Here is a 15810-nt window from a genome sequence, read left to right as displayed (position 1 = left end):
TGACTACACTGCTAGTGCTGAGATTGATGGCGATAAATTTGGGATAACAATGCTGGGAACGATGTCACCTGTTTGTATTGCACTTCATATTTCTTAAAGCTCTCTCAATCAGTAGCCCAAGGGTTATGGAGGACTTAGCATTCATTCATTCATTGGTGCATTCGTTTCTCAAAGTCCATTTGAAGGCATCACTTTAAACTCATCTCACCTTTAGTCATCCACTCATCCAGCAAACATTGCTGTACCTCCTACTATGATTACTCTACCTCCTACTATGTGCCAGTGATGAGCGAGTTTGATTAGGTTCTGTCCTCATGGAGCTTACATCCTAATGTAAGCAAATTTAGCCCTTTCAAATGGTGATGAGATCATGATATAAATAGAATGATATGTTAAGTGAAGGGGAGTGGGTGCTGCTTTAGGTTGGGGGGCTAAAAACAGCCTTTCTGACGAAGTGACATTTGAAAGGAAATCTGGATGACAAAAGCAGACATAGAAAGATATGGAGCAGAATTTCCCAGGCACAGTTCAGTTCAGTTCAATTGCTCACTCGTGTCCGACTCTTTGCAGCCCCATGGACTGCAGCACGCCAGGCCTCCCTGTTCATCACCAACTCCCGGAGTTTACTCAAACTCATGTCCATTGAGTTGGTGATGCCATCCATCTCATCCTCTGTCATCCCCTTCTCCTCTTGCCTTCAATCTTTCCAAGCATCAGGGTTTTTCCAATGAGTCAGTTCTTTGCATCAGGTGGCCAAAGTATTGGAGTTTCAGCTTCAACATCAGTCCTCCCAATGAATATTCAGGACTGGTTTCCTTTAGGATGGACTGATTGGATCTCCTTGCAGTCAAAGGGACTCTCAAGAGTCTTCTCCAACACCGCAGTTCAAAAGTATCAATTCTTTGGTGCTCAGCTTTCTTTATAGTCCAACTCTCACATCCATACATGACTACTGGAAAAAGCATAGCCAGGCACAGTGAGTGCAAAGGCCCTGAGGTTACTCTGTACCTGCCACTGAGGTATTCACTGATGTTTTATTGTTTGCCGATCCCAGTGTTGGGCCCTGGGGATTCCAAAACAAGTAAGATACTATGCTAATTCTCAAGGAGTTCACAGCATATGGGAGTATGTAGGAGACAAACATACAAACAGTCCGTTTTAGCATACTTTGGTAAACTCAGTGATGGAGGCACATGAAAGAAGATGCCTCATGCACCTGCGAGGTATAAATGAAGGAGGGGATGTGGTTGCTGTGGCAAAGAAGGGAACCAGTCACAAGTATCCAAGGTCTCTGGAGGTCTCTGACTTTCCTCTTGGTTTGCTTCCACAGGACAAATGACCAGCTGGTGGCATTTCTCTCCCGATACCGAGAAATGAATTTCTTGAAGTCGCATGGCCGGGACAATGCAAGGTAGTATATCTTCCCTCTACCCTTATGCAAAAGAGAAATGAAATCTGAGTCATCATTTGGGGGCTTCCTTCTAGGCTGGTTTGATGCAGCCAGAACAAGTTGAGGAAAGGAGAGAGGCATGGTATGGCTGGGCCTTGGCCCTTCCTGTGTAGAATCTGAAGTGGTCTCTCCTGCCAGCCAGAAACAGAGGAAACAATTGTGTCTCATCATGTCATATAAGCATTTTCATGAGCCCGTTTGCTCATTATGCAGTCCTCTGAGGAAAGTAGGGAAGCCATTTTATACTCATTTTATTGGGAGGAAGACTGAGGCCGATAGTTCAAGTACATGATGTCCCCAGATTATACATTCGGTTTACCAGTCATTCGACAAATATTCACATGGAGCCAAGCGTGTGCCAGGCACCCTTCTAGAGGAGACAAAATCCTCACTCTCGTGGATTTTACTTTCAAGCAGGAAAGAGTCTCACACCAGCAGGGAGTTGGAGTCAAGGAAACCAACCTCCAGCCCTGTGCCTTCACCATTGCCTCACTCTTGCTGTCTAAGTTGTAGGCAGGGATTTGAGGCAGCAGAATCCTCTGTGCCTCTCTCACTTAAACTGAGCAAAGCCAAACAGCATCACTACAGTCTCCCCTTGTTGTTGTTGTTCAATTGCTCAGGCCTGTCAGACTCTTTGCGACCCCATGGACTGCAGCACACCAGGCATCCCTGTCCAACACCAACCCCCAGAGCTTACTCAAACTCATGTCCATCAAGTTGGTGATGCCATCCAACCATCTCATCCTTTGTCGTCCCCTTCTCCTCCTGCCTTCAATCTTTCCAGCATCAGGGTCTTTTCCAGTGAGTCAGTTCTTCGCATCAGGTGGCTGAAGTATTGGAGGGTCAGCTTCAGCACCGGTCCTTCCAATGAACATTCAGCGTGGATTTCCCTTTGAGATGAGTCTAAATCTCTGTGGCCAGAGATCTGCTAGAAGGGCTACAGTCTTGAGCGCCCTCTGTAGGAGAGATCACATGATCCGCTTCACCCTCCGGACAGAAAATACCATTACAAACCCGCTCAGGATCACTCTGCCAGCTTTTTTAAAAAGCTTATTTATTTTTAATTGGAGGATAATTGCATTACAATGTTATGTTTGTTTCTGACATACATCAACATGAATCAACTATAGGGCTCTGCCATCTTAGAACCTTTTCCTAGCATTGAACTCAGAACTTAATCCGACAGGTCACAGGATAATTTTAGCATGTTAATGTGTCTTGTTTGGCCTTGTTGCTGGTTTTGTTTTGTTTAATTCAGGTGCTTCATTTAAAAATTAATAGTCCCATTAAAAAACAGCAATATTTCCAGCTCATCTTAAAAGATCCACTTAAATGTCCCCTTACTCTGTGCCTGAATTTTCTCATGAAGGTTATATTTTTGTCTTAGACAAAGCCCGTGTTCTACAGGACCCTGCAATCCTTGCTGCCCTCTCCCCTACCTGACCCCACTGGCCTTTCAGTTTGCCCATCTCTGCCAACAGTGTTGTCCACCACTGCTGCTAGAGGTGTCATTTTGGCTGGCTCTGTAATCCACTTTGCCCAGATATCCACTTTGCCCAGATATCCACAGCAGGGAGAGACAGAGGCAAGCAGTGGGCTCCATTTCCCGAGTTTTCAAGAAATAACCCCAAAATCCTTGGGTTGCATCACTTTCCTTAATTTTAACTTTGACTTCATCCAGCTGTCTGTTAATAGATCTGTTTATAGATCTTGTCCAACTGACAGTCTGCATTCTTTGCATTTAATAGCAACCCCCGGACTTGAAGTTGCTCTGTAAATTAGCACAAATTAGTATAGCATGTTTTGGCCACTAAGCTGGACGGACAAGCCTGTATGGATAAAGAAGAATTATAGCCATATAGTGTATTGTGTTCCTGCTAAGTGCCTATCGCTCTGCTGGGTCCTTTTCACACAGTATCCAACTTTATTTTTATAGTCACTCAGATTCCATGGAGGTGGTAAGTTACCAGAACTAGCCCAGATTTTGGTTCCCCACCCTTAGATAGAAAATGAAGACCCTTCTTCCCTTCCAGATAACTTATAATACATGGTTTGTGCAAAGTTACATCATGAGAAAAAAAAAAAAAAACCACTGTAAGTTGATAAACTTGTGTCTAAATTACATCCACCCTAGTATTATTGTTTTAGCCTAGTCAGTATTTATTCTCTGTCTGCTATTTCCAGGCACTGTGCTAAGAACTGGGTATGGCACAGAGGTTAAGACTGTGAATTTGTGGAGTCATACCTCCTGGGTTGGAGTCCTGATGTACTATGCCCTGGCTGTGTTGCATTGGACTGGTGACTTAAACTCTCTGAGCCTGTTCCCTTATCTGTATGATGGAAATATTAATGGACTTACACTCATGAGATCATTGGAAGTATTGAATGAGATGCTGTGTATAAAGCATTTGGCATATCACAAATGCCCTGTGATGGTGATGGTGGTGGTGGTGATGATGGTGATGGTGGTGGTGGTGTCACTGATGCTCTGTCCATGGAATTCTCCAGGCAGGAATACTGAACTGGGTTGCCATTTCCTTCTCCAGGGGAGCTTCCGAATCCAGGGATTAAAACTGGGTCTCCCTCATTGCGGGCAGATTCTTTGTTGTCTGAGTCATAGCATTCAATATATGTATATATTGTAAAATCACCACCACAATATGCCTAGTTAACATCCATCACCCCCCATAGTTACAGTTTTTTCTTGTGATAAGAACTTTTAAGATCATAGCAAATTTCAAATATGCAATATGGTATTATTAACTATAGTCACCATATTATACATTACAGCCCTTGACCATATTTATTTTATAACTGGAAGTTTGTTCCTTTTGACCACCCTTACACTTTAACTTCCAATAGTTCTCTTTCCCTTTGTGCTGGTTTAATTTTCTGGCTTCAGATAGTGACCCTTCTCAACATATTAGCCTCATTTTACTGATGAGGAAACTGAGACTCAGAGAAGTGAAGTAACTTGCTTAAGCTCACACGGCAAGGGCAGGGCCAGGACTCAGGCCTAGATGAATGTGTCCCCAGAGCGCAGACTCAGAATCCTGCATGATGCAGCCTGTCTGTGTTCGGGTCCTGCTTTCTTCCAATATGCTGGGTGACTTCGGAGCAGCCACTCTGCTTCTCTGGGCTTCACTGTGTTTGACAAACACAGTGGTGGAATGAGATGATCTCCAAATGCCCTCCCATTCTGACGTTCCATGCTTCAGGACCAGCCCTTGCCAAAGACAACGTGACAGAGGCAGAGAGTTTAAAAGACAGAAAGATGGAGAGGGACAAAAACAAGCAGTGAGATGCAAAATAGGCCACAGGGTGCCTCTGGTTTTAATTCCACGTGGTTTCTAATAGCAGTTTTGACCTTCTGTCCCTAACTCCAGTCTTTAGCAGTCAATTTGGACTTCCAGCTCCCGCTGCTAAGAGATATGCCATAAAGGCAAACTAGTATTTTAATAGCTACCCAATTGGTCCTGACTGTTCCTATAATTAAATGAAGGAGAGTGTAGTGTTCACTCTATTTCCTTGTTTTCCTCCAAAAATGAAGTAGCTAGATATATTGAAAGACATGTAGTACAGTTATCAGTTTCCCAGATAATCTCTACAGGGCTAGCAGAAGCAGGTGCCCTGAATAAGCAGGTCTTGGCAAACATCCCCAGGAACTCCTGGTTTCTGCTCAGAGAGCATCAAAGAAGTTCCCCCAGATCTCGGTAGACTGATCAAATCTCAGAGTGTGGGGCCCCTTACAGGGAGATGGAAAGAAAAAAATAATTTCCCTCAGCCAGAATAGAGTTTCTGGGACTTTCCTGGCCTTGGTTGGTCTAAGTGCTCAAATAATTCAACGTCACCAGGGTCCCAGTGCTCAGTCTTGGGGCATAGTGTGGAGTATTGGTAAGAGCATGGGCCCTGGAGTCCAGACACCTGTGTCAAAATGCCAGCTCAGCGTGTGATAGCCAGGGTCTCTGACAAATGGCTTCGATTCTCCATGCCTCCATGTCCTCATCTTTATAAGATCCAGACATGGGGGGATTGTCTGGATCACATAAGATCCAGTGATGTGAGGATTGTGGAGGACTGAGTAGCCTCACAGACCACAGGAAGCATCTAGCCAGATGCTTTTGAGTGTGTTATCCCATTTCAGAGATGAGTACGACTGAGGCTTGCAAAATTGCTTTAACTTGCTCCAGGTTCCACACAACTGGTATTGGAGCCTGGTTAGGTTTGACTGTTATCACCCCACTGTAGTGACTACATCTGAGAGGACCTCTTACTTTGAATTCATAGGGTGTGCAGCTGAAAGAGCAAAATTCCACTAATTTTAAGCAGAATTATTTTTTAAATGAACAAGGGAGGAAAATCAGCCCATCCCGTACTTTCTAGAGTCAGCCTCTCCTAAATTGTGTTCATGATCCACCAGTGATACGTGAGATTATTTGGAGGAGTTCATGAAGGAGTGTCATGGGAGAATTTGCATTGAGTTTATGTGCATCAACAAAAATTTATATAATTAATCCAGTACTTCACAGATACTATGCTTAGAATAAGACTAAGTTAAACAAACAAAAAAAAAGTACAGTTGAAGCTATCTAAAGTTGGTTTAGAAAAGAAATATTGAGGGCAGTCCCATACAGACTTCATAAAGCCTATAGCATAGCTGTTAAGAATCCAGGTTCTGGAACCAGACTGCCAGGGTTCACATGCTAAGCACTCATCAGGCGTGTGGCCTTGGGTAAATTAAATCAATCACTTGTGCTTCAGTTTCTTCATTTTCAAAATGGGAAGAATGATAATAAAACCACCTCCTAGAACTGCTGCAAGAATTAAATGAGGGGCTATGTGGATACACTCTTGGAATAGTTAGTTATGCACATTAAGTTGATGACGGTGGTGATGATGGTGGTGGCGATGGGACAGTGCTGGAAAAACCTTGAAGATGGTGTGTGTCCACATGGTTAACATTGTAGAAACACGGTTTACAATCCTTAGAGAAAGAACTAGCATTTCAAATGTAAGAAGCCTAGACCAGAAGGAAGCTAGGAGGGGTCCCAGCTCTCAGGCCACAAGTGGCATAAACAAGTTTCTTCCCTGTTCCCAGGTCTGAGATCCACCTGCTAGAAGTGGTGGTCCCCCGCTGGCATCAGAATGGCAGCTAAGCAGATTCGCCAGCTCTTCTCTCTGACATTGAACTAATCTTCAGGCCCAAAGCTCCCTTGATGTATAAACAGGCAACTGTTTAACCAAAAGTTGGCAAATCCATCGAGAGCCTGGCCAGGAACTTTCTCCAAGCAAATCTGCTTTCCGGAGGCCCATTGGTGCCAACTTGCTTATCAGGAGAAGAACTCTCTCCCCATCTGTCTTGTAGCACCGTGATTGATGGGAGGAGATAATTAATACCTCATTTCCAATGGGGAAAGCAGATTGCATTCCCCTCTCTCTTTTCTTAAACCCAACTGGTGAGTTTATCACTGTTTGCATGTTCACTTTATTTAATCCAGTTAGGGCAGCCATGTCAAAATAAAGCTTAGCATCACACAGGCGCCCACGCAAAGCTGTGTACACAGATACTCTGTGGGCCTCCTCATGAGTTTTGAGGTCAACGTCAGAACTTTTCTTTTTTCGAAACAATACATGTCGAGGTTAGACCAAAGACTAGAAGAAGTTTGTGCAATGTCATCTCTGAGATAAAGAGTATGTTTTTTCATTTCCTTTTTTGCTTCATTTTTGTGTTCCGTGCCTAGGGAGGCCTACATTACTTTTATAATTAGAACGTAATGCAGTAGATACTGTTTTTAAATTTGCGTGAAATTTAAAATAGGGAAAAATCAACTAGTCCTCAGTGGGCCTTTAGACTCTCAGAGGCACAAGCTGATTTGGGCCCTGAGTGCAGTAAAGCGCATGGGCCACCCAACCTAGGGTTCTTGGTTCCAGGATTTGGGCCCCTGACTCTGCATTTCTGCTTAGGCTGGTTTTTCTCTCATTCTTGAATGTGAAACTGAGGTCAACTTTCTTCACCCAGAGTGTGTGTAATGATAGGGTTTACTGTGTGCCAGAGACTGTCCTAAATGCCTTATAGATATTAATTATTTCAATTCTCACAACAATCCAGTGATATAAGTGCAGTTATCATCAAGCCCATTTTCTACTTGGAAACACTGAGGCTAGAGAGATTAAACAACATACAGCTTGAGAATGGGGAAACAGACTTGAACACAGGTGGTCTGGTTCCAGGGTCTAGACTCTGAGCTACACTGATTCCCTAAGTATGTTCATCGCGAAGTTTCCTGCCACGTTCAAGCCACGTGTTCCTGTGGATGACATGTTCCTTCCACCAATCAGATCGGACCTGCCTCTCCTGTGGCTGGTCTCCTCTTATGTGAGGTGGTCAAGCTGAGCTTCTCCCTGTAGCTCTCACTCCCATCACTTTAGCTTCTCTTCACTCATCTGGGCTCCTGCACATGCTATTTCTGTTTTCTATAAAGCTCTTTCCCACAGCTCTTCAGATGACTGATTCTTCTCATCCTTCTTGTCAGTGTCGCCTCCTCAGCAAAATCTTCCCCAACAATCTTCACTAATTAAGTCCCTGTCTCTTTATTTTCTGTCACTGCACTCTGTTTGCCTGTATAACACTTATCACAAATGTCTAATTAGATGTTCATGTATTTTGTAGCTCTTTATGACTACTTACTTATTTATTAGAGCAGTTTTACAGCCTTGTGGCGAAGAGTGTGGAATCCAGAGCCTGACTGCTAGGTTTGAATCCCTCCCTTACCACTGACCAGATGTGTAGCCTTGGGAAAATTACTTAACCTCTCTGTATCTTTGTTCCTTCACTTATAAAATGAACTCTCATAGGACTGTGATGAAGACTAAATGAGAGAATATATATTAAGTGCAAGGAATAGGACTTAGAAAGTAGTAAGTGCTCAATAAATGATAAATTTTATTGTTTTACCTCTCATTCTACAAGAGAGAGAAGGACAGGGCTCATGTCCATCTCAGCACATAGACTTGGAGAGTCTTGCTGAATGAGCAAATGACCCAAGCTCTTTTGCTCTTCCAACCACTGCAGAGAAGGGACTGACAGCTGACTCCAGCCCAGGTCAGGAAGGGGCATAACCTATACTGGCATGTGAGAAATGGCCAGTGGATCCCTTATGGAGCTACCAATTTAGGAGCTTAATGACCTGAATCCTCACTGACTTGTGCCTTGAAAAGATGGGAGGGTTTCGTATTTGTGGTTCTCAGACAGAAGCAGAGTGCACATGATGCTTGTCACATCTGCCACCACAACCATGGGCATCACAGGAGATTCACTGTGGAAGCACTGGGCTTCTGTCCTAGGTGCTGAAATGACATTGCTTTTCAGAACATAAAGGGTTTCTCCTTAGCCCTGAAGTGCCCTACACATGCCTGTCTACAAAGTCCTAGAATAGAGAAGAGGAGCGATTGAAGTTTTAATTTTCCAGCTTGATGATGGAAAATGTTAACTAGCTTGGTGAACCTTTATTCAGCCGTGTCTGACTCTTTGCAACCCCATGGACTGCAGCATGCCAGGCTTCCTTGTCCATCACCAACTCCTGGAGCTTACTCAGGCTCATGCCCACTGAGTTGGTGATACCATCCAACCATCTCACCCTCTGTCGTCCCCTTCTCCTCCTTCCTTCAAGCTTTTCCAGCATCAGGGTCTTTTCCAATGAGTCAATTCTTTGCATCAGGTGGCCAAAGTATTGGAGCTTCAGCTTCAGCATCAGTCCTTCCAATGAATATTCAGGACTGATCTCCTTTAGGATGGACTGGTTGGATCTCCGTGCAGCCCAAGGGACTCTCAAGAGTCTTCTTCAACACCACAGTTCAGAAGCATCAATTCTTCAACGCTCAACTTTCTTTATAGTCCAACTCTCACATCCATACATGACTACTGAAAAAGCCATAGCTTTGACTAGATGGACCAAGCACTTGCTAAGTGCTGAGCACTATGCTAAGCCCTCTCCATATAAAATACAATCTCATTTAAACTCTGTGAGACAGGTATTATGTGATCACTGTTTCCACATAAGAAGCTGAGGTGTCTCATGTTCAGGTTGCCCAAGGTTAATGGCAGATCCAGGACTTGTACCAAATATTCTGGCTCCAGAGCCCCAAATTTGGCCCCTGTGTCATATGGCTGTTTTGTGTGGGCCCTTCACATAGCTGGCTGACTTCATACACTGTGTTTTCATGCTTTGCTGCATGATTTTGTATTTAAACTGAAATGCTTAGGTTGTACTTATACTAAAGAGTAATCTGGGTTCAGTGACATATCACTGGACAGGAAAAGAGAAGAAGAGCTATTTTTATAGGCTGTGTGACTTTGGATGACCTTGGCTCATACATCCTCTCTGGGCCTCAGTGTGTTGGGGACTTTTATCTATAGAATTAGTTATATTAGCTAATTGCCGAGATTTCTTCTTGCTCAAACATGCTGTAAAATCTGAGGGGCAGAGTTCTTCCTTTCAGAATTCATTATACGACAAGACAGTTCTGGAATAATTCCACACTTGATGAATATGCTGAGATTGTAGCCAGGGAATTAACTGAATTGAGAGATTTCTTTAGCGTCTGTCTTTTCTGGGGCCATTTTCAAAGGCTACGGATTACTTTCTTAGCTAACTTTTTCTCCCATGGGGGAGATTCAGAACCACCCTCCGTCTGATTAACTCTGATGCTCCCCTGGTCCTTGTGACATCCCAGTAAAATCATATTTAGCTATGACTTTGTAAATCTCAGAAAGACAAACCACTCCTGAGAGCCCAGGAGATAAAACCAAATGCAAACTATCCCATGTTTGCCCTCAAGTAACCTGTTCTGAAGACAGAAGTTCCTTGTGAGGTCTGGCAAGAAGCCTCTTCCAACCAGCAATGAGCCATTTTCTCTTGATTCACTCATTTCTGGGCACTGTCTTTTTGAGGAGGAACAAGTTCTCAGATCCTTCATTTGAATCCTTTTGGAGGGACCCCAGTGAATTGGGATGAAGAACGGGAAAGTAGTAAAACACTTGCATTGGATTCATTCAGACCTGAATTCAAATCCAGACCTGGTAGCTGTGTGACTTTAGAGAAATTATTTAACTTTCCTTTGACTCAGTTCCTTCACCTGTCAAATGTGTGTTAGAAAATTTTGATATCTGGTTAACCAACAGCAGCTAATTCCTGATTGCCTGACAGATATGGATGTTATTCTTCCTTTTTTTCATTCACTCAACTGATGTTTATTGGGCACACGCTGTATGCTAGGCACTGTGCTAGGCACTAGGGATACAGCAGTGATCAAAAAGAGACAGAAATGGGGAAAGGATAGTTAGGGAGTTTAGGATGGACATGTACACACTGCTTAGTGTTATGTGTCGGATGGGAGGGGAATTTGGGGGAGAATGGATACTTGCATGTGTGTGGCTGAACCTCTTCATTGTTCACCTGAAACTTACAACATTGTTAATAGGCTATACCCCCAAAGAAAATAAAAAGTTCAGAAAAACAGACAAGTATTTCTGCCCTCTTGGGGCTTATGTCCAGTAGTAGAAAAGGCAATAAATGAAATAGATACCTTGTGCATTGTATTAGAAAGTGAAAAGTGCTATGGAGAAAAATAAAACGCCAAAGGAGGATTGGGGAGGGGTGTCATGTCTATGAAAAAAGGAACTTATGATTGGGTCAGCCCATTGTTTGGGTTGAGTCTTACTAAACACTTTGCAAGGAATTTTGTAAATATCACCCATCACACTTTTGCAGCTGATTTGGGAGCTGGTCAGAACAGGTGTCATGGGCTCATCCTACAGGTGAGGCAACTGGCATTCAGAGAGGGTGAATCAGCCCCACACCTCAGTGAGTGCAGAGACAGCGCTGGTACCAGATCCTCTTCGTGTCTGTTCTTCTATGATATCTCCTGTTGACCCTAGGTTTCCCTGGTAACTAGATCACCTGGAAACAAAACTAAAGAGCAGACAGCATCACTGGCCATCTTCTGTGTAATGGGCCCATTGCTGCACATCTTCCCTCCATCCCTCAGGTGGGAGAGCTGTGCACCTTTTCCTGGTGAGCCAACATTGATGAAAGACTCACCCAGGTGTTCACAAACTTACTTTGGTTTCCAGCCTTTACCTTTTCAAATTATGGTAAATCCACACGGGGGGAGTAAAAAGCAAAATCATTGCCTAAACAGCTTGACTCTTTTTTGCCTGATAGATTCCTACACTCTGGGCCTCTTCCACCTTCTCTCAGTCCAGACCTAAGTTCCTGGTAGCCCCTTTCAACTCAAGAACTTTTCTGAGACCTGGGCAATCTGTGATCTCTATTTACTCATAATTAACTAAAACATGCTTTGCAGCTTATCGGTTTTTGACGGTAGTAAGTACAGCAGCCAATCTCTCAAACCCCATAAATATTTTATTTTGGAGATTACTGCATAAATATTGTATTTGGATATTGCAGTCTGGGACATCACATTAAAATTGCAAGATGATGCTGTTATCCAATCTAATGGAACATGAAATTAAAAAGCTGGTCCATGGAAAGAAAAATTTTGCATGTCATCCCACCTGTATTTCTTCTCTCTCTCTCCCTCAGTTGTCTTGATTACCATGTACGTTTTGATAAAGTATCTAAAATTTAAGGGTTTAAGCACAGTTAAGTGTACCCACCGGACATTATCACCTAATTGGCACCAGCCGGAGTCGAGATAGGATTTTCTTTTCCCTGCCTCAGTGGCTTCCTTCAGTGAATCAGTTATAGGCAAGTTTGGTGTCAGTAAGTGCCATTGTGAGTGTATTGAAAACCTTTCACCAGGTTGCTCCCCAGAGAGAATGTGGCTTTGCTAAGGATAGTGAATTTTACACTTGGAAAGAAAATGTTAGGGAAAAGTCAGGACCAGGGACACTGGAAACCTGGGTCATCTGGTTGGCTTCTGCCCTGTGTGTCTTCAGAAAAGTTATCAGCCTCCTCTGGGTTCCCATGCATCCATCTAGTGCTTGCTCCACACCCTCTTCCTCAGTATAAGAGTGACTTAAGAATGTCACAGCTGGTAAGTCCTTTGTTGTTGTTCAGTCACTAAGTTGTGTCCAACTCTGCGATCCCATGAACTGCAGCACGCCAGGCTTCCCTGTCCATCACCAACTCCCGGGGCTTGCTCAAACTCATGTCCATCAAGTCGGTTATGCCATCCAACCATCTCATCCTCTGTCACTCCCTTCTTCTCTTGCCCTTGATCTTTTCCAGCATCAGGGCCTTTTCCAATGAGTCTGCTCTTCACCTCAGGTGGCCAAAGTATTGGAGCTTCAGCATCAGTCCTTCCAATGAATATTCAGGGTTGATTTCCTTCAGGATTGATTGGTTTGATCTCCTTCCTATCCAAGGGACTCTCAAGAGTCTTCTCCAGTGCCACATTTTGCAAGCATTAATTCTTCAGCACTCAGCTTTCCTTATGGTCCAACTCTCTCATCTGTAGATGACTACTGGAAAAACCATAACTTTGACTGTAGGGACCTTTGTCAGTAAGTGATGTCTCTGCTTTTTAATATGCTATCTAGGTTTGTCATAGCTTTCCTTCCAAGGAGCAAGAGTCAGCAGTGATTTTGGAGCTCAAGAAAATAAAATCTGTCACTGTTTCCACTTTTTCCCAATCTGTTTGCCATAAAGTGATGGGACTAGATACCATGATCTTGGTTTTTTGAATGTTGAATTTTAAGCCAGCTTTTTCACTCTCCTCTTTCGCCTTCAACAAGAGGTCCTTTAGTTCCTCTTCATTTTATGCCATTAGGGTGGTATCATCTGCGTAACTGAGGTTGTTGATATTTCTCCTGGCAATCTTGATTCTAGCTTGTGAACCATCCAGACTAAATAGTACCTTTAGAGACTACCTAACTCATCATTATTACAACTGGTGGTCTGTGGGCTAGATTCAGCCCAGGGGTATGTCTTATTTATCTAGAAATGTTTTTTTTAAAGGGATTTGAAATTCTTTTAGAAAATGCATTCTCTACATCTTTGCTGATTCTACCTACCCTGTTATCTTATACTCAGCCCATCTCACACACTTACATTATTTGTCTGATCCCTGTAGGCATTTAATTTCACAACCTAGACCTAGTCCAACTTTTTCAGCTTCCCATGGGGGAAATTAGTCAAGGTCATTATTTTCCAAACTCACCCAGCTGGTTACTGGTAGAGTCATATTGTGATGAGATGAAAAGCACGTTTTAACAGAATTAAGTCTGTTCACCACCAGCATCATTGTAATCACCATTTTTGTTACACTAGCATCAACTTTTCCTAAGAATTAAATCCATTACACCATTGTGCTCAGTGAGTGACCAATGTCTGGGGGCAGGTCCTCTATTTGTGCAGAAGAAAGTGCTATGGGTGTGGGTTTATTAGTGAGGTTTCAGGCAGTTCCCTCTAGTGGATTTATGGGAGGCTCAGTGCAAGAGATTCTTTCTAGAATTGAGCGTGGCCAGCAGGGTGGGACCATCTCCAGCTGCTATACTCTGCAGCTGCCTTCCAGGGTTCCAGAGCCTGTAAGGTAGGCAGAAAGGAGGAAGCCTGGGTCAGTTCTAGTGAGTGCAGCATCTGTCTCAGAGGAGACAGGCAAGTCTAATGTGAAGATAGAGGTGAGATCTGTCATGGAGCCACAAAAACCTGTAGACATGCAATGGGGGATGCAGCCTGGCCTAGTGGAAAAGTGGCACTAATGTGCCACAGCCATGGCTACCTACTCTATCTGGAGGCTAAGAACATTTGCCTCCATCACAGTAGTGATAAGGGTGAAATCGTTAAGGAATGTATTAGTCCAGACTTTTTCCATTGCAAGTGACAGAATCCTATTCCAAAATGCCTTAAGCACATTACTGACAAATCTGGGGGTGAGTCAGGGACAGCAAGATCCAGGGTCTCAAGCAAAGTCATTGTAGCTTTGACTGTGTCTATCTCCTGTCTCTCTCTTTTCTCTCTTTATTTTTGTGATACCCCCATGGTCAGACAACCTCTATACACATGGTGACAAGATGGCTGCCTGCAACCCTCAGCTTACATTCTTCCAGACAAAAATCCTCAAGAAAAGCCTTCCTTCCTAGTTTTTTCAGCAAAAATCCAGAACCCAGTCTCAGACTCAGCTTGAGTTGCTCTCCCATCCCTGAAGCAATTATAGCAGCCGAGCAGGTTGTATACTCTGGTTGATCAAGCTGAGTTGTGTCCCCACCCCTGGTGCTGGGAGTGAGGCAAACTAAGTGGACTGAGAGTTGAGGGTGAGTGAATGTCCAAAATAAAATCAAGGTGCGGTTCCCACAAAAGCAAGGAATGGATGCCGGGCAGACAGACAGAAGGAAATGAAGTACTAATATGTGCTACAATGTGGAGCAACCTTGAAAACATGATGATAGGTGGAAGAGGCCATGCCTTGTGTGATTCCATCTCTATGAAATATCCAGAATAGGTAAATCCATAGATGGATGGCCAGGATCTGGAGGGAAGGGGAATAGAAAGTAACTGCTGATGAGGATGGGGGTTTCCTTCGAGGGTGATGAACTATTTTGAAACTAGGTAAAGATGACGACTGAAGATGAACTAATGCTGTTGAAATGTATGCTTTTAAATGATTGATTTTATGTTGTATGAGCTGGAAGAGCAGCAAAATCAGAAAACTTGTAAATTATAAACTCCCATGGAGACAGCCAGCTCCTGAGGGGCAGGGATCATCTTTGCTTCTACTTGCTTTCCACCAGGGCCAGCCCATGCCTGGCACATAGTAGGTGTGAAATTAATGCTAAGTGAAAATGAACTGAGAGTTTGGGCCAGAAGTCTTGTCCCTAGCTCTGTCCACCCTCCCAAGAGCTCCATCCACTGTACAAGCTCTTTGACCTTTGATTTCTGTGTCTGTAAATTAGGGAATGCTGATTTTGCCTTGCCTGCCTCACAGAATCCTGTGTGTGTGTGTGTGTGTGTGTGTGTGTGTGTGTGTGTCCTAGAGGAGGAGTTATTAATCTGAGGTTCATGGATAGAATTTAGGGGTCTCTGACTTTGAATAGGAAGAAAATTATTATTATTATTATTATTATTATTATTATTATTATTATTATTATTATTTTTTACCGTGCTGGGTCTTTGTTGCTCCGTGGGCTTGTCTCTAGGTTCAGTGAATGAGGGCTACTCTCTAGTTTGTGGTGCACAGGCTTCAGTAGTTGCAGCTCATGGGCTCAGTAGCTGTGGCTCCCGGGCTCTAGATCACAAGCTCAATAGTTGTGGTGCACAGTCTTAGTTGCTCCATGACATGTGGCATCTTCCCAGATCAGGGATTGAACCCGTGTCTCCTGTATTGGCAGGCAGATTCTT

General features: G+C 43.6%; 1 protein-coding gene across 1 annotated transcript in view; it reads left to right on the top strand.

Moving 5' to 3' along the window:
• The window catches only part of XYLT1 (xylosyltransferase 1), a 340665-nt gene that overhangs the window by 288621 nt on the left and 36234 nt on the right, over positions 1-15810 (top strand). Inside the window, exon 6 of the mRNA XM_081556246.1 lies at positions 1331-1411. Coding sequence (XP_081412372.1) covers positions 1331-1411 — 81 coding nt within the window. The remainder of the gene's footprint in view (positions 1-1330; positions 1412-15810) is intronic.

The sequence above is a fragment of the Giraffa tippelskirchi genome, chromosome 13, assembly GCF_054371585.1.
Source record: "Giraffa tippelskirchi isolate mGirTip1 chromosome 13, T2T-mGirTip1v1.2.pri, whole genome shotgun sequence".
In the NCBI taxonomy this organism is placed as follows: Eukaryota; Metazoa; Chordata; class Mammalia; order Artiodactyla; family Giraffidae; genus Giraffa; species Giraffa tippelskirchi.
The sequence above is the reverse complement of the archived record's forward strand: the minus strand, read 5'-3'. Positions and strand labels throughout refer to the sequence as shown.